The sequence below is a fragment of the Rhodnius prolixus genome, unplaced genomic scaffold (genome assembly GCF_049639745.1).
Source record: "Rhodnius prolixus isolate KJV_2025 unplaced genomic scaffold, Rpr scaffold_5, whole genome shotgun sequence".
NCBI lineage: Eukaryota > Metazoa > Arthropoda > Insecta > Hemiptera > Reduviidae > Rhodnius > Rhodnius prolixus.
Genome location: NW_027411624.1, coordinates 27324781 through 27352464, shown reverse-complemented (window position 1 = coordinate 27352464; position 27684 = coordinate 27324781). Strand labels below are relative to the sequence as shown.

General features: G+C 33.7%; 2 protein-coding genes across 14 annotated transcripts in view; one reads left to right on the top strand and one right to left on the bottom strand.

Annotated features, from left to right (window-relative positions):
- Window positions 1-8218: 8218 nt before the first annotated feature.
- On the bottom strand, window positions 8219-27677 carry LOC141458695 (trypsin-1-like). Of its 3 annotated transcripts, XM_074137020.1 has the most exons (8): window positions 24723-24892; window positions 24259-24445; window positions 14707-14752; window positions 11972-12134; window positions 10173-10387; window positions 9872-10080; window positions 9722-9785; window positions 8219-8469 (listed from the first exon to the last, which is right to left on the bottom strand). In XM_074137020.1, the coding sequence occupies exons 2-8, from the start codon at window positions 24292-24294 to the stop codon at window positions 8342-8344; spliced, it is 861 nt and encodes a 286-aa protein (XP_073993121.1). In that variant the 5' UTR covers window positions 24295-24445; window positions 24723-24892; the 3' UTR covers window positions 8219-8341. The 3 variants fall into 3 exon arrangements, with proteins under 3 accessions (XP_073993121.1, XP_073993119.1, XP_073993120.1); XM_074137018.1 differs by lacking the exons at window positions 24259-24445; window positions 24723-24892 and adding an exon at window positions 27397-27677; XM_074137019.1 differs by having other exon boundaries at window positions 24259-24892.
- The window catches only part of LOC141458698 (trypsin II-P29-like), a 71324-nt gene continuing 66137 nt past the window's right edge, over window positions 22498-27684 (top strand). For 8 of the 11 annotated variants that reach the window (XM_074137034.1, XM_074137033.1, XM_074137032.1 and 5 more), the window contains exons 1-2: window positions 22498-22783; window positions 25048-25106. The gene's annotated coding sequence lies outside the window, so the exon portion shown is untranslated. The other 3 variants (XM_074137027.1, XM_074137028.1, XM_074137024.1) reach the window with 3 other exon arrangements.

Sequence of the window (27684 nt, the reverse complement as noted above, 5' to 3'; positions counted from 1 at the left end):
TACAACCATAGAATACAGGGAAAACGATTGATATTTATCCAAATCCATCTTTTGGGCGATTCGAGACGAGTTATTTTCGCCGATTAATCCACATTTGTTCATTCTTCTCAGACGTAAAATAAGATTGTTCAAAAATTAAACGTTCAAAGATATCAAAAATAAAATGTTCATTACTCTTGGAGGACTGTTTTGAGACACAATCAGATATTTTGTGGTTTCTATTGAATTAATAAACAATGAATTAAACAAAAAGTGGAGGAAAGAACCAGAGATTTAAGGTTAAAACTTGGACTCATTAATACCTGATTCCCTAAGCATGAGAGCATAAGGGTACGTAGGTTGAATTTGTGGCCTGCTGCATTGGAATTCAATCATTTCTGTCCTGAAAAGAGAGCTCTAATCGGAAGAGGAAGAAGGTCACTTCTATAGGCAATATGTTGAATTTTTTTTAGATCGTTTAGCAAGTTAGATGAGGGTTTTTTTTTGTGGTGAGGAGTAGAAATGAATATCAGAAAACCACCGTTGAGGTTTTGGACAAATGGTACACATTGAATCCCTGAAGAACTCTCAATCCCATTCAGGGTCTGAACGTGTTATAAAACAAAGTACTCACAGACTCAAAACTAGATAAAAAGAATGTTTTCTTATTTAGGAAAATGCCTTTTTAGCGAACACAATTTTAACATTATCCATATTCTTACTCTCTACGAGGAGGAGAAAGTAAAATGCACAAAGATAAACCCACTTTGTTATTAATAAGATATGTTGAATTAAATATTAAGAGATGACATATCATCAGATTAAGTAATGCAGTAACATTAAGAGAAAGTAATAATTTTTAAGCGAGTGATTGTTGAAATTTAATTGCCCTTCTATTTATAAATTTAATTATATATCAATTTATTTACAAATATATAACATACGTTTGTACAGTAGATACATAATGCCTATTGATAATCAATCAGTAGTGTTGATCTCAATTCTTTTTCGTATGCAAGCATTTGTGGGTCTGTTGTTACCTGGTGACAAACCTTATGTTTTAGTTTATATCTTAACTTTGTGAAAATAGTCATTGTTCTTTAGGCTATTTATGGTTTTTGTAATGTCAGTTACTTAGCTTTACTTGCCATGCTTTGCTACCTTGCTACTGTAGCTTACTGCTTAGTAAAAAAATATTTGGAAACTCTACATTCAACTCAATAATTTTTGAGGCATTGAGGTCTAGTAGTATGATAACTATAAAAGATTACTTATTGGTTGACTAAAATACGGCGATTGCGTCGTATAGATTTCAGATGTGATAGCTGCTCGAGAACCAACTCGAAAATAGGAACTATAACTATGGGAAAACAAAATGGATCCTCTACTTAAAGGCAAGGTCGTAGACCCTTATTAAATCATCTACTTGAAAGTTTATCAAATAAAGCCTTCTCACTTTAAAGTAGTCCAAAGTTCTAGATATTGGTCGTTTTTGCGACATAGATCTCCTCCACTATTGACGTGCCAGAGATCTTATACCGCAATCTAGCGGTTTGCAGCGCCGGTAGACAAGGATGTCACTTCCACCTCTTATTAGCATATCTGCAAAGTGCCATTAGAGCCAATCAATCCTACCCAGTGAAGAAAAGAAACGTGTTGCTTCAGTTCAAGCAGGAAGAACCTCGCCTTTTAAAAAGGTACAGGTTTTCTCACTAATCGTTTGTACAGATTACTTCTTTAGATCTCCAAGTGCCAGTGGCCTCATGTTGCATGCCTGCGTTTGCTTTTGCAATTACCATTTGAGATGTTTTCAGATCTAACTGTATTTCAAGAAAACTTAATGCGATTTAGTAGAATATACTCTTGTCTTAGTCTTTGACTCGAGAACAGTTACAAATAACAGGAGAAATGCCGTTTGGCATGACCAGCTGGCTACAAATAACTTATTTAATTAATTTAAATCATATCTACCTCTTCCTGATTATAGATGCCTTTTTCTAACAACGTAAATGAATGGAGAAGTTCTGGGGTACTAAAATGCTGAAAAAAACACACACTTTGGTTTCATATTTATAAATTACAGTACAAAATAGTATGAGATTAGAACTGTTAAAAAATTACTGTAAAGTTTTAATTAAAAGAAATTTGACAATTTAGAGAACACCCAATTTTAGAATGTCGTCTGAACGTATATCGCCAAAATTTTCCCTTTATGAAGTCACTGTGTACAAGTTGAACCTGGAACGCTGTGATGGTTGATTTCGTCTGCATGACGTTGTTCTGAAATTACCAGCTCAGGTAAATATGCAGAATCAATTAAATATGATTCTAATCCAATTTCTTATTCACAGATTAAATAGGAGGTTCAGCTAACTTAGACTTTTAAAAAGAGGAATTCCTAATATTACCTCATGGCAGAAATTGAAGTGTGTAAATCAAGTTTGTAAATTGAATTGTGAACTAAAGTGATCTTCTGACATTGAACTAGCTAACATATTATTAGGTTTTGTAACAGCAGAAGAGTTGTTAGTTAAGTGAGGATGGTTTGCGGTAAGAAGTTTATTATCTTTTCATACCTATTATACGAGTTTTTAAGGTGGTTGTTAGTGAGCCAGTGTGTAATGAGCCGCAGAGAGCAAAGTAAAAGTAGGTTTATCACTTTCCCCTTTCTTATTCTTTAAGAACTTTCACCAATCCTCCAAGGTGTTCAACGTTTATTACGAACACAACTATATACATATATTTTATACTTGCCATACTATCAAATATTTGGCATTTTAATTTGTTTTTGTTTTTAAAAATGTTATATGTTACATTTAACCAGTATTTTTCTAACTCTTCAGGCGCCAACACTTTGATTGTCACTATTTCTTATCACAAATTTTGCAAGATGAATAAATTGTCCACTACATGCCCACCAAAATGCACAACACTTTTGTTTGAAGCATTTTAAGGAAAAAATAATAATAGCCTCCTTTTAAGTGTAAGCAAAGTAAAGTAATTGCCTATTTTTTCAGGCGGACTTTACGTCCAACTACCAATTAGGTGTCGTGGTCGGAGGCGACTAGCAAACGTTCTTTACTATAAATTTCTTTTATTAACCATTAAATAAAATCCAAGGCCTAAAGACCGGGAATCGAACCCAGTACCACAATACATATTACCTTTGCAGGTCTCGCCTCTAGCCACTCGGCTACCTTCCTTTTAAGTGTAACTTTAGTGGTAGAAAGGGCAACTCGCGGGAAAAGCAGCATTTGATCTCGATCTTTGTTCTCGCGTGTAAATCTAGCTCGATATCTCTGACCAACTTTCTGCCCTAAGTTATTATAATTATTTCAGATGTAATATGGAAAAATCTATCTTCTCCAACAGAAAGAAATGTACTTGATCTTTTTAAATATTTATGAGCCTCCATTAGTTTTAAATTTACATAGTTAATTAAGGCTTGAATAATTAAAGGATAGTTGCAATGTAGCAACACCTGTACTTGGCTGCTTAAAAAAGTTTTTCTCCTTACGATTATAAAGACATTTTAGGTATTTTCTTACTACTAATAACATTTTCATTCAATAAAAACGAGTACATAAACAGGACAGAACCTGATTAGATGTAACAATGTAAACAAATATTATAGTTCTCAATACCATAAGCCCTGGAGATGACCTTAGTTCTAGATCGAAAGCATTATTCTTTTCTTCCCTTTAAGTAAAAACTCATTTACATGTTGCTTTTTACTTTCTGAAAGTGTCGGGCTCAAATAATTTGCTTTGTCTTTACTGACACCTTATATTGTTTAAGAGGTTTGTTTGATTAAAATATCTGAAATAGAAAATCAAACCAGATTTTCCATCACTTTGATTTCTATAACTGCACTGAGTAGTGCATTGGTTTTCTAATATTGAAAATACAGGGAATAGCTGTTAAGCCAAATCTGCAAAACCTGTTGATCGAGGCACGCTGCACTCGACGATGGACCCTGCATACCTGGTATAAGAGGCACTGAAGGTCCTTTAATAAAAGGAAAATATTATGATCAGGGATCAGCAGAACCTACCTTACCATGGTCTTCCCACAGCACGAAGGTGGAAGTTGGTACGTGCGACTACTTAGCTTCAGCGTTATGTGCCTTCTGAGAAAGGTTAGCACATCACCTGCCAAAATGTAATGCAAAAAAAAAACCTGCATACAACTGTAACTGCTGCACTTTTGCACGAGTCTGTTTTACATACTACAAAACACACACATCTCAAGAGAATCACATTATGCACTAATTCTCTGTTGCAGGGGAATTGGCTTGGCAACCATTTGTACACAATCTGAACAGACATAACATTTAAAATTCCATTACTTACGTTAAAAGATAGACATTAATTTACCCAACTGCATAATATTGTATGTCCAAAAAATAAAAATAAAAACTAGAACTAGGATAGCAATTTTCATTTTAAGCAAATAAAAACCATTCGGGAAAATTTTAAATTGCATTTTAAAAGGATGCAGAATATTGTCCCCGCTCTTGCTTGAGTATTAGTGGGGCTAGGAAATAGTGTTGGAGTAGTAATATTGGAGGAGGTAACCTTAATTAGAAAGGTTAACCTGTCTAACTCGGGTGACAGTATTGTTTTTGTAGAATACTCGTAGAGGAGAACTCCTGTATTTTGTGAGAGATGTGACGGAAAGTAGGTAGAATGGCGAAGTGCGGATGGTTTTTAGCTGCGAAGTAACTAGAAATATTTTAGCATGTAGTTGTGACGTCATTACTGTATAATTTGCCAGAGTAAAACTCAATTTGCCGGCAATACAAACAGTTAGAACAGACCGTCGCGTCGAGTCGCTGCTCTGTTTGCGTCCTCTCTAACAACTCGAGCACTAGTAATAGTGTTCCAGCCTTTGGCACTTCCACTACAGCCAGAGCTCACGTACTATAGTGCGGGTCGTTTTGTAATGGTTGGTACGTACAGACTTGCTGATTGCGCCAACAAACGTATAAATAGCAACGCTATCTCTTAGCACTAATATATACCAACAAATTTGTCTATATATTACATACAATAATAACTATCCTATTTGTGTATTTGAATCGCTTGTTAAGGTTTTAAGTTTCGCCGATATTTTATAATTACCCAAATCATTAGATAGAAAAATCACCCAAGTGCCAGAAAATGCTTTTAGGAGCAACACATTTACTTTCAGCTAAGTGAAGCCAGCCCACAGCACATTAAAATGAAAAATTATCAAGTAGAAATATAATTGATTCTGAGGAGTATGTTTCTTATCAGAATTTCCTCTTAAAGAAACTTACGATTTACATCGCACCTAAATCGAATTCTTAAAACAGAAAAAAACTTCTAATCAAGTTACTAATGCCTTGAGTAACAAGTTAAGGATCGTTAAACTAACAAAAAATAAGTCATTAATTTTTAAATTCATAACATTTATATCACAGAAATTATAATAATATGGATACATAAACTAAAATATACATTCATTAAACTAAATTCTGTTCAGTAAAATAGTATTTAAACATTAACAAATTGGATTACCACATTGATAACATTAACTAAATGGAACAGTTTAAAAGCAAAACTATGTACAATTTTGTTTCTGCTAAAACAATTATAAAACAATAAAAAAAGAATGTTTTAACAAATTTATTTTGATGTAAAATGTATTTAATATAAACAACTAAAAGCAATTTAATGATGGAATATTATAATGAGGAAACAATTTTAAGTTTTTAAGTCTAACTTTGTAGACACAGTTAACAAAAACTTTTAATTTTCTAACAGTTTTTCTTTATTCTTTTTTTTATTTTTATTTATTCAAATTTTTTATTCTACTGAAAATTGGGTATAAAATAATTAATTATTTCATTTTTAGAAATTTAATAACAGCGAACTATTTTTATTCTAGCAAAGCTTGGGTAACTTCGCTGTTTAATTATTTTTCTTAATTTGTATATGTTTTTTCTTTGTTTATGATTTAATTGTGACTCTAACTTTAAAATATTAATTAAAAGAAACATTTAAAAAAAGACTCCAGAAAAAGGAAAACAAGAATAATCAGAATTTTTTTCTCAAGTTTCAATTGTTAAATATTTAATTTAAGAGACAAACCTATCTTCATGCAACCTTCTCTTATTAAAAGTTAACGAATTCATTAACTAGCACGAGTTGGGCCCCAGAGAGCTCGCATCTATTCTAGAAATAATATCCAGTTGATTTATTAATATATTAAACGATAGAAATGTCTGGTCTAAGAAAACAGCAGTACGTCCCTAGGATTCTAGTTACCTAGTGATCTGGCAATGCAGCTTCACTTAATTTGTTCGTGCTGTAGAAGAAGTTAACTTGTCTCTTTCTATTTCTTTCAAATGTCTGTCTGTCCCGTATTTCTTGTTTTATTCACCTCATTTCAATTAGTATCAATTTAATTAACGAGAATTTCTCTAATTGCTTGGAGGTTTGTGAACGGTGAAGGATAAATTATATTTTCAGTTTTATATTTAAGAAAGTTTCACTGATTTACATCTTTTTTATCACCATCCTCAAGTTATCAGCATTGTGTTTCCTAATCATGCATTAGAATTAGCTCAGAATTAGGTTTCCGGATCAGCCAGAAAGAAGTATTTCGTGCTGCACCGTACCCTAGGATTTTGGAGTATGAAGGAGAACTTTTTATAATTACCTTGACTAAAAATGTTCAAAAAACTAGGAGAATGTATATACATTCATTCTGTTTTATTGCTAATTTACAGATAATAAAACTGAAAAGGTCATACTTTTTACTTATGTATTTTAAATTAACTTATACTTTCTTACATTAAAATAATTTAAAAGAGGATATTAAGTGGAAAAATCATTAATTTTAGGAAAGCGCCTGGCTTTACCTTTACTAGTTGCATTCCCAATCTACCACGCACGTCCGAAGAAGATGGCTTCATATATGTATAAGCTAACTGTGAAACAAGAAGTATAAGCAGCCCTACATTATTCAGTGTAGGATAGGTGGCATATAGGATAGGAAGAGACAGCCCAATATGAAGATCTAGGGACCATTATTTGATGAAGTCCATCAATGGTAGGTTAGCTAACTAAGCACTAAAGCTTGCCCTCGGGGAGAGAGCTGCAGGGCCATCAATCCAATTGGAGTAAGGAATTAAGGACAATCCTTCATTAAGTTCCTGATACTCCGAAATTGGGCATTAGTGAATGATGGGTATCCCTTAGTTTCGTTTAGTTTAACTTTAATATTTGTCGTTAAATGAAGTTTAAAAGAACTAAATAATAAACTAATTAGTTTTTAAAAAATGAATAAATTCACAATTCAATATCGTTGGAAGTCAATAGCTTTTTTCATTTTCTTTTGAAGTCGAATGGAAAAATCAAATCTAGGAAAAAATACCAACGAAAAACTGGTTCGTAAATAATATAAAAGAGAACTTTGAACAAAAACTAGTAAAAAGAAGTAAAAACCGTTATTTTATTCAATTACCTAAAGTATTCAGAAGGGTTTCAAGTTTCAAATCTCGGTACTGAGTTTTCTTGAAAAATACTAAAGCCAGGCACAACACATAACTAAAAAGATAGCGTTATTCGTCAGAATTTTAAATTTGATAAAGATAAATATGTAATTTAGTAAGTTAACAATTTACTAAAAGTGGGAGGACGCTGGTTGGTTTGTTAACTTTTTTGCTTTTGAGATATCAATAAATAATAAGGATCTCGAGAAGAAAAGTAACCTGGGAATCTACACGACACAATTTTAGTTACTTCTTATTCATATATATAAATTGCTATATAAAAACCAACTATTTTTTTTCAATTTTCTTAATTTTAAGGTAAGTAATTTATTATTCTGATAAAAGAAATAAAACTAGACGCCACCCACTTTTTTGGTTTTTAAACATTTACATTCTGAAACTCTAATTATTTTGCAAATTTGCTCATTAATGCTACAGATCTTTTTGGAAGATCGAAGCTAGTGTTATAAATCCATACTCTTAAAAAGATGTGACTAGTCTAAGCTTTAGCAAAATTTGAGAAATAACCTATAACTGTTGAAACTTATAACTCGTCCTTAATTAGTTTAAAATAAATATGTGGAATCCATTACAACTTAAACACAATAATTTAATTTTTTTGTTGCTTAATGTACATTTTACTACATTGGACTAATCAATTGATATATTCTTTATAACTATAATAAAATCTCTCTTTGGTATTTGTCTTCAATTAAAAGTCTTTTATCAATGGACAATAGTATTTATATACTTGCTTACTAAATAATAGATCCTCTTGACCATTCAGTTGAACCAATGGATCATTTATCATCATCAGCATGACGTTGTTCATGATCGCAATCATGACGGGGGTGAACATGTGCATTCATTTCCAATCTGTTTTTCAATCCATGGTATATATTTGTCGACACGTGTATAAACACCAGGGTAATTGGGTCGTCCACAGCCTCGTCCCCAGGAGACAATACCTATGTATGTTGCATTTTAATATTTCACTTTAAGAGTTTATTATTTTAAAAAAAGCTAGATTGAACAATTTTTTTTTTTACTTCATTGAATAAAATTTTAATTAGCTCAACTTAATTTTATAAAGTCTAATTTAAAGAATATGCTTTGCTAAATGTAAACTAATTTCGGTTAAGACATCAAAAAAATCCAGAAGCAAAGTATAATACAATGAATGAATTTTTAAAAAATATTTCATGTAAACAAGTCAATAGTAAACCGAATAAGAATCCTCTATTTTGGATAATTTAATGCTTACTCTACCATCTAACGGCATCTTTATTAACTAAAGAGACGATTAGGTAAAAATGTATTTTTCAATGGCGATTAAAACTATAATAGTATCGTCTTCATTACAGCTATATTTTTGTTGGAAATAAATCTCTTTAAACTGAATTAAATATTTTATATATTGAGGAGATTTCAACAAGGGTAGGACTAAAATTAATTTTCAAGAGCATCAAGTCTTGCTTGATTTTTACTGTTTACTACCTACTTTCTTGACACCCAATACATTTTTTACCCATATAGACGTTTCTGTGTGCTTTTTGATGGTTTAAATTACGTCAAATGAAAAGAACATTATGAGTTAATTGTTTTTTAAATTGAAATTAAGGCGTTTTTGTGGAATTTGAATCCATAAAAAATGTGAAGTGGGTGATGGACGGATAATCCTCGGCAAAGGGTGCTCCCAAGATGGCCTAATTCTGAAGAATTAAGTATTTTGTTAATTGATGTGAATTCTTTTTTATTTCACCTGTTAATCTGTGAATTTTAAAGCAGTTCTCCTCAACCTGACGGACTATATGATTATTTTAGAACTGAGAATAAACATAAACTAAGGTAATGAATGTTTTTCAGAAAATGTTTTGTTATTGATTCCAGATTTAACGGGAAAAGAAATACTTATTGCCTAGAATCTCTCCGTCCGTTTTGCTATGTTTTAATAATAAACAGGATAAAGAAGACTTATGACCGTAACTGTTGATGCGCATCTACTCAAAGATCGAGGAGGATTAGCTCATGGGTTAGTGTACTGGATTCTCACGTGTGACTCCTGGGATCGAATCTAGCTACTAGCTACCAACAATAGATTTGTTTTCTTCTCACCAAGAACTCTAGTGAAAACTCACTTTCGGTGGTAGATAATTATGTGTACAAAGAGAATATACTGAGGCGTATTAAATTAAATCTAGATAAATAATAGTAACTAACCAATCAATTCCATGTGATTTATAGCACCTGTATTATTTAAATGTATTGGTCCGCCGCTGTCACCCTTGTAACAAAATTTGCCATTTTCAGTACTTCTTTTCATATTTATATTTAAATTAATTTATTATTTTTCGTAAAAATAAAAAATACCTGGCATGCATCTTTTTTCCCTTTAGGCAGACCTGCGCAGAAATTTGTCGTAAGTATTTTTTTAGCACAGTATCCATAACCAGTAGCGCATTCTTCTCTTGATAACAGAGGTAGTGTAACTTTGCGCAACACCAGTGACGTTGGTCCATTTTCTTTTTGACGTCCCCATCCGGCAACTATGCCATCCATTCCTGAGTAGGTGGCGTTTCCTGTAGAATTGTAATTATGAAATTTGAACTTCAAGATACTAAGTAATTTTAACTTATTTTCTTTACTACGAGTAGCCTGATTTAAATTTAACCTGGCTCGGGTAGACAAGCGGTTCTGACATATGGCCCAGTTGGTTCTACGGCGTTCATTAGCTCTATGATGGCTATATCATGTTGTATCTTGCTGAGACTGAAACCTTCGTGCATTGTAGCTCTTTTTAATTTTAGAGGCTTCTGCGCACCAACTTCATCTTTTAAGCTTCGGTCATGCTCGCCCAGTCCAACTGTAATATCTGTATGTCTTTTACTGTAAGAGAATTTATATTTAATCATTTAAAAATGTTATATATATGATATATATACGAGGGTCGTTTGAAAAGTCCGTGCAAAGTCAGAGAGATAGCACCACTGGCGCGTATCGAGGTTATGTTTAGTTAGTAGCATCTCTTGGAAGAACACACACCAAATTTCAGCCAGATCGGTCTATTTCTTTGTGTTTGGCATTCGTTTGAATCAAGGAAGTTGAGTGATTTTCAAAAAATGGACGAAATAGAATTTCGTGTGTTGATTAAACTAAAGGCAAAACGCCTCAGGAGACTAAAGAGAAGCTTGATAAACATTATGGAGACTCTGCACCATCGATTAGAACAGTTTATAAGTGGTTTCAAAATTTTCGGAGTGGCCATATGGGCATAAGTGACGCTGAACGTTCTGGACGCCCTGTTGAGGTTACTACTCCAGAAATCATTGATAAAATCCATGATATGGTGATGGATGACAGAAGAGTGAAGGTGCGTGAGATTGCTAGTGCTGTGGGCATCTCGAATGAACGGGTACATGATATTTTGCATCAACATTTGAACATGACAAAGCTATCCGCAAGATGGGTGCCGCGATTGCTCACGCTTGACCAAAAACGAAATCGTGTGAAGTATTACAAGGACGATTTGCAGCTGTTCCAGAAGAATCCGCAGGATTTTAAGCGTCGTTTCGTCACTGTGGAATAAACATGGATACATCACTACACTCCTGAGACCAAAGAACAATCTAAACAATGGGTTACCAAGGGGGAATTGCGCCAAAAAAAGGCGAAGACCGTTCCTTCGGCCGGAAAGATTATGGCGACTGTCTTTTGGGATTCGCAAGGAATAATCCTCATCGACTATCTGGAAAAGGGTAAAACTATTACAGGTGAATATTATTCATCGTTATTGGACCGTTTGTAAACCGAGCTGCAAGAAAAACGCCCACGATTGGCCCACAAAAAAGTCCTTTTCCATCACGACAACGCACCAGCTCACACCTCAGCAGTTGTGGTCGCAAAATTAATGGAAATAGGGTTCCAACTCGTTTCACATCCCCCCTATTCTCCAGACTTGGCTCCCTCGGACTACTATTTGTTCCCCAATATGAAGAAATGGCTGGCGGGAAAAAGATTTTATTCAAACGAGGAGGTGATTGCAGAAACGAATGGCTATTTTTCAGACTTGGACAAATCCTATTATTCGGAAGGGATCAACAAACTAGAGCAGCGTTGGACGAAATGTATAAGCCTAAAAGGAGACTATGTTGAAAAATAAAAAAGGTTTACCCCCAAAAATTAAGTAGTTTTTATTTTTGCACGGACTTTTCAAACGACCCTCGTATTTCTAAGCAACATTAAGTATGCAAAGTTAGGTAATACCGCGATTTAAAGTTGTTCAAACAACATTAAAGAAAATCATCTTAAAAAAATCGATAAATCAGTACAAAATTTTCCTATTGCATTGATCGAATTGGGGAAATGCATAAACAATATAGAATTAGACAAAACTTGGGATGATTGTTTAATCAATTTAGAATTATCGAAACATTCATTAATAATCAAAAATTATCTTCTTAATTAACCTACCCATACAAACAATGTGCCGCTGTTAAGAGATGACGCCTAGTTATTAAAGATGCACCACAGTAGAAGGTACCATTCAGACTAAGACTGGCAATCCATGGAAACTCGTGTTCTTCGGCACGTTTGCCACCGATGATTCGCTCTTTACGTACACCGACTCCGCACACTTCATGAAACAAATGAATAACTTCATTAAAAGTGTCATATTTGTTTTTAAAAAATAAATTTTTACTGAATACATCGAAACAGAAATGGATCGAATGTAGTATGAAGTATTATTATTAAATGTAGTAGTATGTAGTATGAAGTATTACTCAAAATACTGTAATGTTACAATAAAAACAATTGTAGTATTATACGAGTATAATTTATAAACAAATGTACTTGAAACCTTAATTGTGTGTATTATAATTATTAGGTGATTTCTGGAAATGTGGAAATTTATCAGGAATTCCTTTATTTCTGTGATTCAGATCTTTACTAACTTTAGGGATAAGTCCTTATTTTTACTGAAAATTTATTGAAAATTTTTGATCAACTATGTGAAACAAAAATTCATATAAGTAACCAATGCAATACGCTTTTCTACGCTGTTTTTGACCATTAATCCTTAATACAAACTGTTTTAATTGCCGTCCCGTTTTGTTCCTTAAGATTTTTTTTTAATTTATATTAAATGTAACAGAAGAGTAAAAAAAAATCTAAAATTGTATTTTAAAACATTTAGAATAATAGGTGTTGGGTCACCTGTAGAATTAGAAATTGACTTTCATGATTCAGTCTAATGGCATGGTCTGAATACATCGAAACAGAAATGGATCGAATGTAGTATGAAGTATTATTATTAAATGTAGTAGCATGTAGTATGAAGTATTACTCAAAATACTGTAATGTTACAATAAAAACAATTGTAGTATTATACGAGTATAATTTATAAACAAATGTACTTGAAACCTTAATTGTGTGTTAACGCCCAAATTTACGGTTTTTGGAAGCATGGCGAAAACTGCCATCATTATATTTTCCAGGAAATAACAGTAACCGTCTAGTTCTGGGACACATTTCATCAAAAAGAAATTTGCCTATTAATAATACTCTTTACTAATAATTGGTTTCTACTTAATTTGTAGCAATAATAGATCAAGTACTTAGTAACCCATGGTTTAAAACGTGAGTATTGTAACTTTGTCATTGAGCTTGATGTTAACTGTTATTTATTTTCCAGTTTTATTATTTAACAATTATGTCCAAGTAATAAAGAACAAACAAAAAACACTAATAAACCTAATATCTAAAGCTTTTATATCTTTATTTTTTTTATTCATATAATATGAATCTTTGCCCTTGAACTGTATTCATTGTTTTTAACAAGAATAAATTTCGTAATATAGCTGCGATTCTTTTGTCACGCCCCCATATTTGTGTATGCGTTTTATGTGTGTGTTTAGAGAAATAACTAGCATCAAAACCAACTCAAGGGTACCATGTTTATGGGTTAACAACTTATTACGGGCGTGTATTTGTTGAGTTGTTGTGATGAATGTGTTCCATGTTGGTATGCACGTGATGGTAGCTTGTTGTACAGGAGGCGACTCCTTGAATATTCATATCATGTAAATCTATACAGCTCTAGGCAGAGATAGGTGGTATACCTGTCAACCTTCCCAAATTGTTACTTCTTACTTAAATAATTTACTAGTTAGAGAATCATATTTTGTCATTGATGTTATTAGTTAACAATAAATTGAACACAATGTCAGGCTCTTTCTATAACCTTGTAATATTTGTCTTTATTGCATTGTCTTCTACTTTATGTTAACCGTGCTTTTTTTTTAACATATTCATCCAAATATCTGTTTAGGTGTTTTCAACTAGTTTTATTCTTGCAGAGCACGTAATGATACAAATGAAAACGTTAAAGAAACAATATTCTAAGATTGTATTATTGAACTATTTAAACAGGAAAAAGCAGAAATCAATAAAAATGGCGATAATGACTGTTATTATTATTTTATTTATTTTAAATGTTTACTTTGAGAGAAATGGTAGAAAAATTGTGAAATATGGATCACAATTTAGCAAAGGGAAATAATGGCGTGTCTCTGTTGGGACGAAGGGATCCACTAAAGAATAGTTAACAAAGCTCCTTTGTTGGTTCCGTTCACCAATACCTTTCTAGGGCAATAATGAAACTCACTGCCATCTAAAACATTATAAAGCTCCAACAATATTGTATACTAAAACCCAAGTTATCACCTTAAAACCAATTTATGCATCATCAGAGATTGATTCATCAGCCAATCAACTAATATAGACCATTTCTATTGGAAGAACCATCTATGGAAGCATACTGTTTGCATTTGTAATAAAGCTTTTTGTTTCTATTTCTGGTGGAGCTATCTCACTTATTTAAAGTTTTAATTGAAGTTCACTTATACTGCTTTTGCCAAATTTGAGGGCTGCATCTTTATGGTGATTTGGTGTTCTTCATTAATCAATTATATCTCGGCTAAATTCTTTTTTAAAAAATTATGAACTTGTCTTCAATTTTATTTTTTTGTATTTTACTTGCCGTTAACTTTATTTAGTCTGCTATAAATTTTCTTGTTTGTGGGTAAATGGATAAATAAACTAAAAGTTTCAAATAAACTCAGAAAATAAACTCAATTTCTGCTTCAATTTAAACGCTTCAAATCTTTTTGATTCGATAAAAAAAAAGTAACAAATTTACTACTTACGACAATTACACTGATTTCTTCCGTTTCTCGCCGATCTACAGTCCACCTGTAAAGTTAATTTCACTTGAATTAAATATTCAACTTAATGTTTCAGACAAATTTAATATTTATTTGAATGAGATTAAGTTATGACTATTGTCCTAGGAGAAGTTAAAATTGCTAATCAATTAGGAGAGGTTTCAGTTAAGAAAGATGTTTATGAACATAATTTCTCTATTTTTCGAAGAAATTAATATTGTTCATTGTCTCGAATATTTGTCATAAAAGTCAAAAGTATCACTAAACTCTTTCCAGTTAGCCAACAACAAAGTATTAATAATTGCATCGTGTTATTTTGTCAATGAAACCATAAATTTGAAATGCATTAGAGTGACATATTGCTCTAATTGTAAAAACATTCAATTGAGGAAGTTTTCTACTCGTTTTTAACTTTAATTGAAAAAAAGGCTTTTCCTTCACACTTCCAATTTTTATTGAAATTTAATAAGTTTGAGTAATTTTAGCCACGCAGTTATACCAAAAAAACAGAGACCAATTTGTGGAATTCATTTCCGATAGGTATAGGTATAAGTACAATAACTAGTTCTGCATAGCTCGATATGAATCTCACTCGACTTTCTCGAGGTTCTAACAAATACATGTTTTCAAACTCCATATTTTAAGAAGGTATTTATAAATAATAATAATATTATTGAACCCAGAGAACCTCTTTGTAGTTAAAACCAGAAATCAAACATTTATCATGATCAGAATACTTATCTAGTAACGACTACATGCTCTTTGGTTGTCATTACATTACGGATGGTGCCTATAGCTATTAGGCAACTGGTAATATCCACCATTGGATAACTCACCAGAATAACAGCCCTGGGATTAGACCTAAATATTTACATCGAACTTCAAAAAGCGGTGATCCGGCTGAGCAAATGCCATAGTCCAGGAATTTCTAGGTAAACAATAATAATGTGCTTAACTAATAACTCGTACATTATTACATACAAGAATATCTAAGATCTGAAGAGAAATAATATAATAGTACTTTATTTTATGTTTAGTAATTCATAGAAAAACATCAAGTTCTATAGTTTGGATTATTTTTCATCAGCAGAAGGATGATGTGCAGACAATCGATACAGAAGAAAAAGAACTATCATAACTGTAGGGATTGAAATATAAAAATATATTGTCGTATTTAGTTTTAAAGGAAACATATGATTAAAAATTTCGAGGACCATATGTTTCCAGATTGTTGTATTATTCTAAAATATGAGTAATAAAAAGTTTCTAACAAATTCTTGATTACGTATTTACTATATTGGCGACGAGGATCAAAATGCCTAAATCAAGAAAAAGCCGAGACCTGATGGAGCAGGAGGAATTGGACGGGATGGGGGAGTTGCAGAAGAAAATGGAGAGATTTTCTTTTGACCCATTTGACCGGACGAAGGTGAGTCTAGAACAATATTTAGACCAGTTTGAAAGGAGATGCGAGGTGAAGGGCCTTGGAGGTACGTGTATGACCCGCAGAGAAATAAGAAAACAATTATTACTGGCCTATGTGGGTGCAGAGAGCCTAGGAGCAGTAAAAAATTTACTTATACCCAGGCAGCTGGATAGTTGTGACTATTCAGATATCCTAGGTGCACTGCAAGCTTTGTATAAGCCAGAAAAAACTATTTTTACAGCTAGGATTGATTTTGAACAGGCAGTTAGAAGTGAGGAAGAGTCACTTACTGCATTCTTAAGCAGGTTAAAATCACTGAGTGCAGATTGTAAATATGGATCTAGCTTAGACGAGAGGTTACGAGACAGATTATTAGGGGGTGTCAGGCTAAGTAAGCTAGAGAAAGAAGCTCGCATGAGGTGGCCAGATGGACAAGACTCTTCAGGAGAACCAGTAAAATTAGAGCAGGTATACCAGTTGGCTAGAGCTATGGAAAGAGTAACTGAGGAATTAAAACAGGAAGAAATATATAAGGTTGGACAATCGAATAAGTTTAAATCTAAACAGCAAGATTTGAGGGCACGAAGGAAAGAAAGGGAGATGCGTGAAGAAAATAAGGGTAATAGAGCGAAATGTGAAAATTGTGGAAGAAGGAACCATGAGCGGGAAGAATGCCCTGCGAGGAAAGCAAAATGTTTTAGGTGTGATAAAGAAGGACACTTCGCTCGTATGTGCAAAAGTTCGATAAAAAGAATTGAAGAAGACCAACAGGAATACGACGATACTGATTTTAGTGAGGACGACTCCTTAAAAGCCATCAAATCAAGGGTGCATAAAGTAGGGAGAGCGGAAATCAAGGTTGTACTAAATGGAGTTTCCTGCGAAATGGAGTTCGATTCAGGCGCCCGAGTGTCTACAATTAGCCGGTCCTGGTGGACAAGATTAGGTCAACCTCCATTACAGCCTCTTGGTAACCTCCAAGGTTATGGGAAACATTTATTAGAGGTTTTGGGGCAGGCTCTAGTGGAAGTTGAATTGAATGGAGAGCGGAAAAAGCTGAAAGTAGCGGTAATGAAGGAAGAAGATATTCCCTTGTTTGGCCTGCCTTGGATACAGGCTTTCAGGCTGCACTTACCAAAAGAAGTGTCCATAAAAAAAGTGAAAAATCAGGGAAAACACAGTGATGTAAACGTAAAGGTAGGAAACATAATAAACGAATTCAAAGAATTGTTTCAGGATTCCCTAGGCACCATCAAGGGCACGCAAGCGGCCGTCCATTTAAAACCTTATGCAAACCCAATAGCATTCAGGGCTCGAAGGGTTCCATTCCCATTGAGACGACCAGTAGAACGAGAATTAGAGAGGTTGCTCCAAGCTGGAGTGATTGAAAAAGTGGACCCTACAAAGACGCCAATACTCTGGGCCACGCCTACCGTAAACGTAGACAAAGGCAATGGGAAGGTAAGGATTTGTGGCGATTTCCGGGTCACTCTAAACCAGTACATTATCCCAGATATCCATCCAATGCCAACCTTTGCAGATCTCACAGCAAAGTTAGTTGGGGGAGTGGAATTTTCAATCATAGATCTCCGGGATGCCTATCTACAGATGGAGGTGGCAGAACAGTTCAGAGATTTGTTGGTCATTGCCACTCACGTAGGATTTTTTCGCTATTGCAGATTACCGTTTGGATTATCATCCGCTCCCGCGATATTCCAACGCTGGATGGAAAATTTAATAGCGGACATTCCGAATGTGGGTGTTAATCTGGACGACATCATAATAACAGGACCAACTCGCGAACAACATTTGGCAACAGTGAAAAAAGTTCTGGCGAGAATGAGAGCCGTAGGATTAAGAGCAAAAAAAGAAAAATGTAGGTTTCTTCAACCAGAGGTAACATATCTGGGGCATCGCATTGATCAGTACGGTATCCATCCAACAATGGAAAAGGTGGAAGCTATTCGTGGTGCCAAGTCTCCCTCTACAAAAAGGGAGCTAAGAGCATTTCTAGGGGCAATTAACTACTATGAAAAATTTATTCCCCATCTGCACAGCCTCTGCGCCTGTTTACATCGCTTGACAAGTTCGAAGGTGAGATGGAATTGGACTGAAGAAGAAGAAAAGGTGTTTCAAGCGACAAAACAGTTACTTATGGGTAAGGAGTGCATTGTACCATATGACCCAAGAATGCCTATGACCCTTATGTGTGACGCGTCTGAATCAGGGTTGGGGGCGGTTTTGTTGCATAACTTCCCTGACGGAACCGAACGGCCGGTGGCATACGCCTCAAGGACATTAGCGGCGGCCGAAAAACATTATGCGTCCATTGACAGAGAAGCACTAGCATGTGTATTTGGAGTGAGAAAATTCCACCAATATCTCTATGGGAACAAATTCACTCTAGTTACGGATCATAAACCCTTAGAGAGATTGTTTGGTCCCAAAAGAGATCTTCCCAAAGTGACTAACAACAGACTAACCCGCTGGGCGGTTGTTCTCAATAATTACAACTTCGATGTAGAATACCGAAAAGGGTCAGATAATTCTGTAGCGGATGCATTATCAAGACTTCCACTGAAAACAGAAGATAATGATAATAATATCGATGTCGCAGATAGCTTTATTTCAATAAAAAAGTTGGAAGATTTGGAATTAACAAAAGAAGAATTACAAATTCAGACTAAGAGGGATCAAATCTTAAGCAAGGTGAGTACTTTCGTCATCACCAGCTGGCCGCCGAAACTCAAAGAGGTAGGAATAAAATACTATTTCGACAAAAAGAATGAAATAATTTTAGAAGGGGGCATACTTATGTGGAACGGGAGAATAATAGTTCCCCAGACACTCAGAGGGAAAACGCTAGCGACTCTCCATGAAGGGCACCCAGGTGTGATAGCGATGAAGTCGATAGCGCGTTATTATGTTTGGTGGCCTGCGATGGAAAAAGATATAGAGCAGTATGTGGCCAAATGTCAAGGTTGCCAAGAGAACAGGTCAAACGTGCCTGAAGTACCACTTTACTCATGGAACATACCAGACTATCCATGGGAGAGGATTCACCTGGATTTCGCTGGGCCGTTCCAAGGTAACTACTGGATGGTGGGAGTGGATGCTTACTCCAAGTGGCCAGAAATAGCCATAATGGGAAAGATAACCACGGAAGCGACAATAAATAGACTCCGAGAATGGTTCTCCAGGTACGGGGTACCAAAAAAATTAGTGACTGATAATGGACCTCAATTTAGGTCCGGAGAGTTCAAGAATTTTTGTGATAGAAACGCGATAAAACACATCAGAACCACTCCATATCACCCAAAATCTAATGGATTAGTGGAGCGATTCATTAGAACCTTTAAACAACGATATCTGGCGGGGAAGGACGAAGGAGGCAGCCCTCAAGAAAAGGTAGCAAGGTTGTTGCTGAGCTATCGGAACACACCTCACAGAACTACTCATAAATCACCGGCTGAGTTATTTTTGAAAAGAAGACTCCCTACTGTGTTGGATAGGTTGAAGCCAGATCCTAAGGAAGAAATGGAAAAGGAGATCTGGAAACAAAAAAGATACCACGATCTAAGTATCCAAAAAAGGGAATTTATAGAGGGGCAAGAGGTTTGGATAAAGAATGAATTAGGGAAAGGATGGAAACCGGGTATGATTAACTGCAGGACTGGAGAGTTATCATATCTAGTCATGTCAGAAGGTGAACTTAAGAGAAAGCATGCGGACCAATTAAGGGCAAGGATAGGTGCTACTGCACCAGAAAAGGAAGAGAAGGAAGAGATGAGCTGAAGATGGAGAGGTAGATAGCTAAGTAAAGCGGGGAGAAATGTAGGGATTGAAATATAAAAATATATTGTCGTATTTAGTTTTAAAGGAAACATATGATTAAAAATTTCGAGGACCATATGTTTCCAGATTGTTGTATTATTCTAAAATATGAGTAATAAAAAGTTTCTAACAAATTCTTGATTACGTATTTACTATAATAACCACATAAAAGAAACATACGAAATTAAAGACAAAACCCTAATTAAGAGTCAATACATTATAAATTATGGGGGGCCACGATAGCCCAGTGGCAAAGCTAAGAAGTTGTACTGGCTTCGATCCCCTGTCTAGGCCTTGGATTTTATTCAATGATTTTTAAGAGAAATTATAAGTAAAGAATGTTTGCTAGTCGCTTCCATCTATCACATCTAATTTGGTAGTTAGACGAAAAGCTCTCTGAAAAAATAGGTATTACGTACTTTACCTTAAATAATATCAAGGAAGTGCTTGCTAATAAGTACTACTGCGTGCAAAATTTAAAGAAAATGGTTCCAGTAATTTTCAAGAAAGTGACCAAAAAAAAAATGGGAAACTCTTGAATAGAATAGAACTTCTGGAATAACAATACAATTTTTCTATGTAACCCTGCTGAATTCAGAATTAATTACGATTTTGGTCGATAAGGTTAAACCTGGTGGGGCCCAAACTTAAAAGTTTCAGCTACTGCGATTTTTATTTATGAGATTTTTTTTTTCATACACAAAAACAGACCATTTTCTTGAATTCATGGGACCTCGGGACTAATATTTCAATTTAAACCCAAATTTAGAAAATTTTATGTAATCCCAATACATTACCTACTTAGCAACTGGCTTTATTTATTGCCGAAATGACAATGAAAAATTCCAACACCCAACGAATTGGAGCGGCCCGCCAAGTCATTTATTTCTATTATTTCTAGTACCTACGGTATGTTTTCTTCAATGTCTGTATGAATTTTTTGTTTAAAAGAAGTTTAAGCATTGCTGGAATGGAAATTTGGTTTAATATTTCATAAAAGAGTTTTTGGAAATTCGACTGTTAGTTTGGAATAGAGAAAAACTTATTCAATTAACCACTTTCATCCAAAATAATTAATTTAATAACTTTCTTCTTTTATTAAAACTTGTTTTACAATGGAAGGCTGGAGTTTGAGATTTGTTATTTAAAATAAATTGGATGTTTGAGGATGTGTCCAATCCGAACACGACGTCAATTAGGATTGTAAATAAGGATTTAATGAAAGTGTAACGACTCGACCAGATCAAGTATTTTTTTTTATTTCCTCACCAACATCATTTCAAAGGTGAACGAACTTTTAAATTAAACAATTACATCAAATTTGTTTTTGCTTTTTGCTGTCTCTAGTGAAAAATATATATGTGCATATATAACCCGTTATTGGGCTACAATTGTTTTGTTGATGTAGAAATAAAAGAATAGAGGATTTTAAAACGGGCTACGACCCATAACAGACCCAACAGCTGTTAGATGACCACAAGAAGCTATTGAATATTTTTGCTCCTTGAACAGGAAATATAAACTCCACATTCGGCGAAAGAGAAAGAAAGTGTCAAGATCTGGTAATAGAACTAAACCATCTCGAATGCGCAAGAAGGGCCTGTTGTTGCATCTTTACATTATTTATAGACTACCAGCCAATGAGAAAATATTATCTAATACTCAATAGTTCTGTATTCAGTTGGGTTACATAGAAAAATTTTATTGATAAATATAGAACGGTTTAGAAATTTATCTTAAACCATATTAATAGATAGGAACGAGCCAGAATTGATCTTGTGTAACTGCTTTTCAAACAAACTGGCTGCCATTGAAAGAGCTGATGTTGGGTGCTTGGCGAAATAGACAGGCTGACATTAAGCCCCTAAGATCTTCTATAAAAAGTTGAGGTTTTTTAAGTCAATAATTGTGTGGCTTTCTGATCCACTGGGCTTTCAAGACTGTCGGTCGTCAAGCTCTTGGCCTAAATAGGACGACTGTGCTTACTTTAAGCAGGTTTTGCTTCCTCCAAGTGGCTCAGGTGTTGAACGTACACGCTACTCTAGCATACTAATGAATCAATTGCAGCCTTACCCATGCATCAATTTGTATTGCTTGAGGCGAATCTAATTTTAATGCGCCACTTTGTAGAAAGGTGTTGCGCTTATTATAGCACTTCCAGAAATTGTTTTGTCCAGTAAACTATACGAATTCTCACGTGGTGTAGAGAAAAACTATGAGACTGGACCATGTCTCTTAGGCCGCCACTAATGGTATTATTAGCGTCAGCTGAAAGATTCTTCTTGAGCCGAGCTTTTATGCAATCTAATCTATTCTACAGCTAAAGATTTCTAAATAATGTAATTAGTTCACGTTACTCTTACCTACTAATAACATTTTTTTCCTAAAGTTTGACTCCCGCTGGTTGTTCCTCTGCCTTCAAGATAAGGACTGATTGAAAAACATCCTATCGGAATCAATAAAACAAATCAATACTCCTACCCAACCTAGTGGCCCGTTCTCGAACTAGTTCAGTTGAGTATGTTTAGGACAGGTTCGTTATCAATCTACTATCCTTAAAAAGCCTACAGCTTCAAAGAAATTGAGATTAACATCCGAAGTCCATTTCGATTGTTTATTACCACGTAGCCCAATTTCAATCAATTGTCAAATACCAGATCATATTTTTAAAATGTTACCGTAATGGATAATGAAACTGGGTATTAACGCCATCTTTCAATCTACGTTTTAGTTATTTTATTCACTTATATTGTGCAAATTATTAATGTTATTTGCGTGCTATTGAACATCAATAACTTGGTAAGTCATTAAAAGAAATAGTATTTATCTTGCGAAGGGTGATGATGTGTTAATCTTTTCTAAGCTGACAGTTTTAGGTATTTACATAATTCTAGGGCTTTGAAAAAACTTAGGGACCTAATCAAGTCTATTTACAAATCTATTATTTGAACCAGTGACTGACGTTTTTCATCTAGTTTTGTTGAAGTCATTGTTTACTCATCAGAAGATAATCATATATATAGTACTGTAAGTACGAACTGATCGTTAGAATACAAGTTTTAGAAAATGATTGCGCAACATTGGACAATGTCCTGTCCATTTTACAACCTCGTATAGGGTGCTGAAATTTTCGCGGGAAGTTAAAACGTTTTAACAACCGCAAAAGAAAGTTCAAAGGTTCAAGACAGGGTTTCATTTATGTACTTATTCAGTTCAATTCATTGCATTTGCTTTGCAAAATTATGGCGTGTATTCATTTTTGACAATAGTTTAATTTTCGATTAAGTTAAAACAACACGTTGCTAACAATATAACTTTACAATTAACAAAGTCCAACTTGTAAGCCTCGATTTAATTATGTGGTCTCTTTGAAGTTTGGAACCAGCTTTTAGTAAGGGACCCTATTTTCGTAACCTTCCTTCATTGCTATTTATGTAGCTTTCTCCTATGAAACACGTATTTCTCTTACCATATCTTTCATAGTTGTAAGTAGCAAATTTTCATCGTTTTCAGGCTTGGAATTGTGCTGACATATTTAATTCGAAACAATATTAAGATGATATTATTATTGTGTTATTTAATTTAATGTTTTAGGCCAATTACCTACATACATATGTAGGTTAGTGGAGTCAGTAGTTGTTTCGGAGGATTGAAGGGTAGTTCCCAAAACCTTTTTTTGTTTAGTTGGGTTAAAATACGATTTATAAACAAAAATGCTTGCGCCACAACTACTCATAATGTTAGAGACTAGAATAAAACTAAATGTATGTGCATTGACGTTTGAATAACATTAACCGTCGTATCATATAATAAATATACACTCCTATTGGCTAATAATTCCGGCTTTTACATTTAATTACCCGCATTACGATTTTCTTTCCAATTTTATTTGACATTGGTATTGAAATATAGATTCTATACCGTTCGTGATAAACTCCTACAACCCTAGAGCTCATTGCATTCAAGTAAATGTTTAAATTATTTAACATATCATGCAGGTTATCAAATTAGTTCGAGTATATCATTTTATTTGACAAGTTTTCTTAATACTTTGAGTATTGACTGTACCGCACTTTAAATAAAAGCTACAACTAAAATAAATTTTTGCGAAATATTGTCCCAAACACTAATTTGGTGTTAATTACACACAGAGGCTTATTTATTCTCCATAGTCTTGGCAAGTTATTTCTCAAAGCAATGGCGTATTTAAAAAAAACAAAATTATTGTTTTAATTCCATTATTCATTTAATTTAATTTAATAGTATTTAATTACCTTCTTTTTTTTTCTTTTTTTTAGTTCTGAATACATTTTCTTTGGGTTTTTTATTTGTAATTTTTCTTCTTCTCAAAGTCGAAGAAAAACAAAAAAATGGAAACAAGAAATATTTCATTTCTCTCTAGTCTATTACGGTTCAGTAATTATTTAAAACATCCTTCGCTGTCTGACAGGAATCTCCGAGCTGTAAATACTTTGATCCTATTTTTTCATGTACACTTTTTTTATAAACAAAAAATATTATAATGTTATAAAAAGAGGAATTATCCAGCCATTTTCGAGGAAGTATGTTTTTTTTTTTGTAGTAAATTCTCATTTACGGTTATCAAATTTTGTTCAAATTTTCAATTTAATTCAGTTTTTACCCGCACCTCTTATCACAATCCTTGTGTTTATAATAGAAATAATGGACCTTAGTATGAGTATGTGTGTATAAAGTTTAAAAAAAAAAATCGATATACCTATCTTCGTCGATCATAATCCTTTTGTCTTGCTAGCCCTGGTATTTAAACATTAAATTTGATCTTTCAACTTTTTTTTTTTTTTTGAAATTAGGCACATCTTCATTGATACTTTAATGTAAGGAAAGTGAATAAAAAACTTAAGATCAAATGACAGTAGTAATAATGGTGACGTGCATATATAATTAGACATGTATGTGGCATTGACTTAGTTACCTTGACCATATTGTAAACATAATTATCTGATGATTCATCTCAATTTATTGTACTTTATTACTGAATTAATTGAAATTAAATATCTATTAATACAGTTCTCTATTTCTAGGACCCAGTTATATTCACTTTTCAATTCAAGGGATGAAGATATATATCTTCGGATAAAATGTGAGTAGACGTAAATTTTTTTTCTTAAACTTGATTCTGAATTAAAGATTGATACTTTTTTTCATTCCGATATCCGGCACTAGTTTAAAATAGATTTATGGTTGGACATCGCATTCCCATCTAAGGCTCTTGAAGCAGTGTGTTGGCGAGGAAGTTACTAATACAAACAAGATTTCCCTTATAGAATGCTGTTAAAGACAATTGGCTCAACTCCTCGAGTGCCCGCCATTTAAAAATGTTAAATTTGAAGCGGTAGTTTGGGCGAGAAAAGTAATTTTCACCCAGAGCTTTCTTTATCCTTGAGAACTTCTTACGTTAGCAGTAAAATCTATTGTTCCACCAGCACCAGGAAGGATTCAAGTGAATTATGCGCATTCCATCGCGAGGAATAGCTTCTTGAAGCATTTAACTAACTTCTTCTTTTCAAGACCGGCTTGAGGTAAATCTCTTTTTCAAAACCCGATTGGTTTTTGTTAAATCAAATAAGATAATAGTTTCTTCTAGGTCTCTCAGTTTGACTTTTATTTAGTGGTTAATAAACAAAATAAAAGGAGTAGTTGCCACAACCGTCTGTAAAGATAGGCATTACTTAGCTTTTTATTTGCTACTGAAAAACGGTTTTATTTTCCAAATATCTGAACAAACAAAAACTTACGAAGGACTTAAGTCAACAAGATGAGAAAGATTAGAAAAACAAATGACGCTATTTGTATGTGGTAGAACTTAGATGGTTCTAATTCAATTTGTGCAAGCTCTTGATGGTCTTAAAGCCACATCCTAATTCCATTCTACCAGCTACAAGTATAACCCGTATTGTTTAAAAAATATGCCTCCTTGATTAATCAGAAAAAAAGTCCTCCTTCATTAAAGACAAAGTAAGGCCGCCTACATTACGTCAAAGATTTGAATTTTGTGCTTCTCATTAAACCAGCTTAGCTTCTAGCCCAGAGTGTTCAACTCTGTTGACTATCTTTTTCGCACAATGGTTTACTTTTACTTAGTTGAACATTTACTAATACTCGAAACTGAAAACGGGTTGTTTGGAGTTATTGGTACCGGTACAGCAAGGTGTTTTGAATTAGACATATTTATTAGTTGTAAAAAAAATTATCGCCTTTTGCGAATTAAAAAAAATAAGTCTGTATTTTTAAGTAAAAAATTAAAGTCGGAACTTTTGTAACACGTTTAAGTACCATTAAGATATCGCTGACGTTATAAGATAAGACGTTATTTTGGCTTATAGACTAAGTGTTTCCTGAACCCCAGAATCATTCGTTGCATGAATTGTACGTAATGCAATACGATGTTGAATATCTCTCCCCCTCGTTTTTGAGATTTATGTTTGTCCACGCAACGAACCAATCCCTTTATTTTTTCCGGACACCTAAAACGGTCTCTCTATGACTGTTTTATACTTTCAGCTAAAACTATAATTCGCAAATCTTAAATATTGTTAACATACAGATTGTTGTTTTTATGGCATCTGAAAAAGTATAAAAAGGTTTTTAAAAAAATCGTTATGAACATTCTAGAAATTTGAATATATAGGTTTTGTGACCGTAAATTGTTAAACTTAGGATGGAAGTTTTACGAGGAATCGGTCAAATAAAACCACTCGTCTCTTTGCCAACGTTTCGACAAATATATTGTCCTCTTCAGGGCCTAGATATTACAAATACAAAACAATTTACAGAGTCAGTAACATAGAAAAACAATAAAAATCAGTAATACAAAAATAAACAGTAAAATACAATTAACGTAAAAAGTAAAAATAAACAAAGTTTATTTTTGTATTACTGATTTTTATTGTTTTTCTATGTTACTGACTCTGTAAATTGTTTTGTATTTGTAATATCTAGGCCCTGAAGAGGACAATATATTTGTCGAAACGTTGGCAAAGAGACAGTGGTTTTATTTGACCGATTCCTCGCAAATCTTCCATCCTAAATTCTAGAATTTCTTTTTCCTTTTCAACTTATTCCATAATTTTAGAAATTTATGCACATATCTTCCAAAATTTATGTGTAAAAGTGAAATTTCACTTTTAAACATATATTACGTATTTATATTTGTGTGTTAATGAAGCGAAAATAGCCACTGCTGTTAAAAGAATAGTATTTAGTCCATCAGCAGCTATTTAGAAAGTGACTTTAATATCTAGTTTTGAAATTTATAGTGCAGTGACTATGTTGTTAGTGAAAGGGAAATCTATTTGTTATATAGATATATAAATATGTTTGTAAGAAACGAACTTGTTTCGGAATAGTTTGATAGTAATTAGAAGATTTACCTGTTGAATGTTGTAAAGTATTAAAAATAGGGAGTATGATGCTAGAGTGATGATAGACACTACACTGATGTGCTTCATTTTTGTTGTTGTTGTCTTCTGTCTTCCTAAGGCTCTTCTATTCCGCGAAACTCTTCTCGAGAAATCCAGCAGAGTAAAAGAAAAAAATAAAAAAGAAGAAGCAATAGTTGACACTAGTGTCTGCACTACTAGAGACTGTTGTCAGTGTCAGTAGGAAATACACAAGTAGTCCGTATAGTACTGGCACAACACACACGTTATATAGTGACA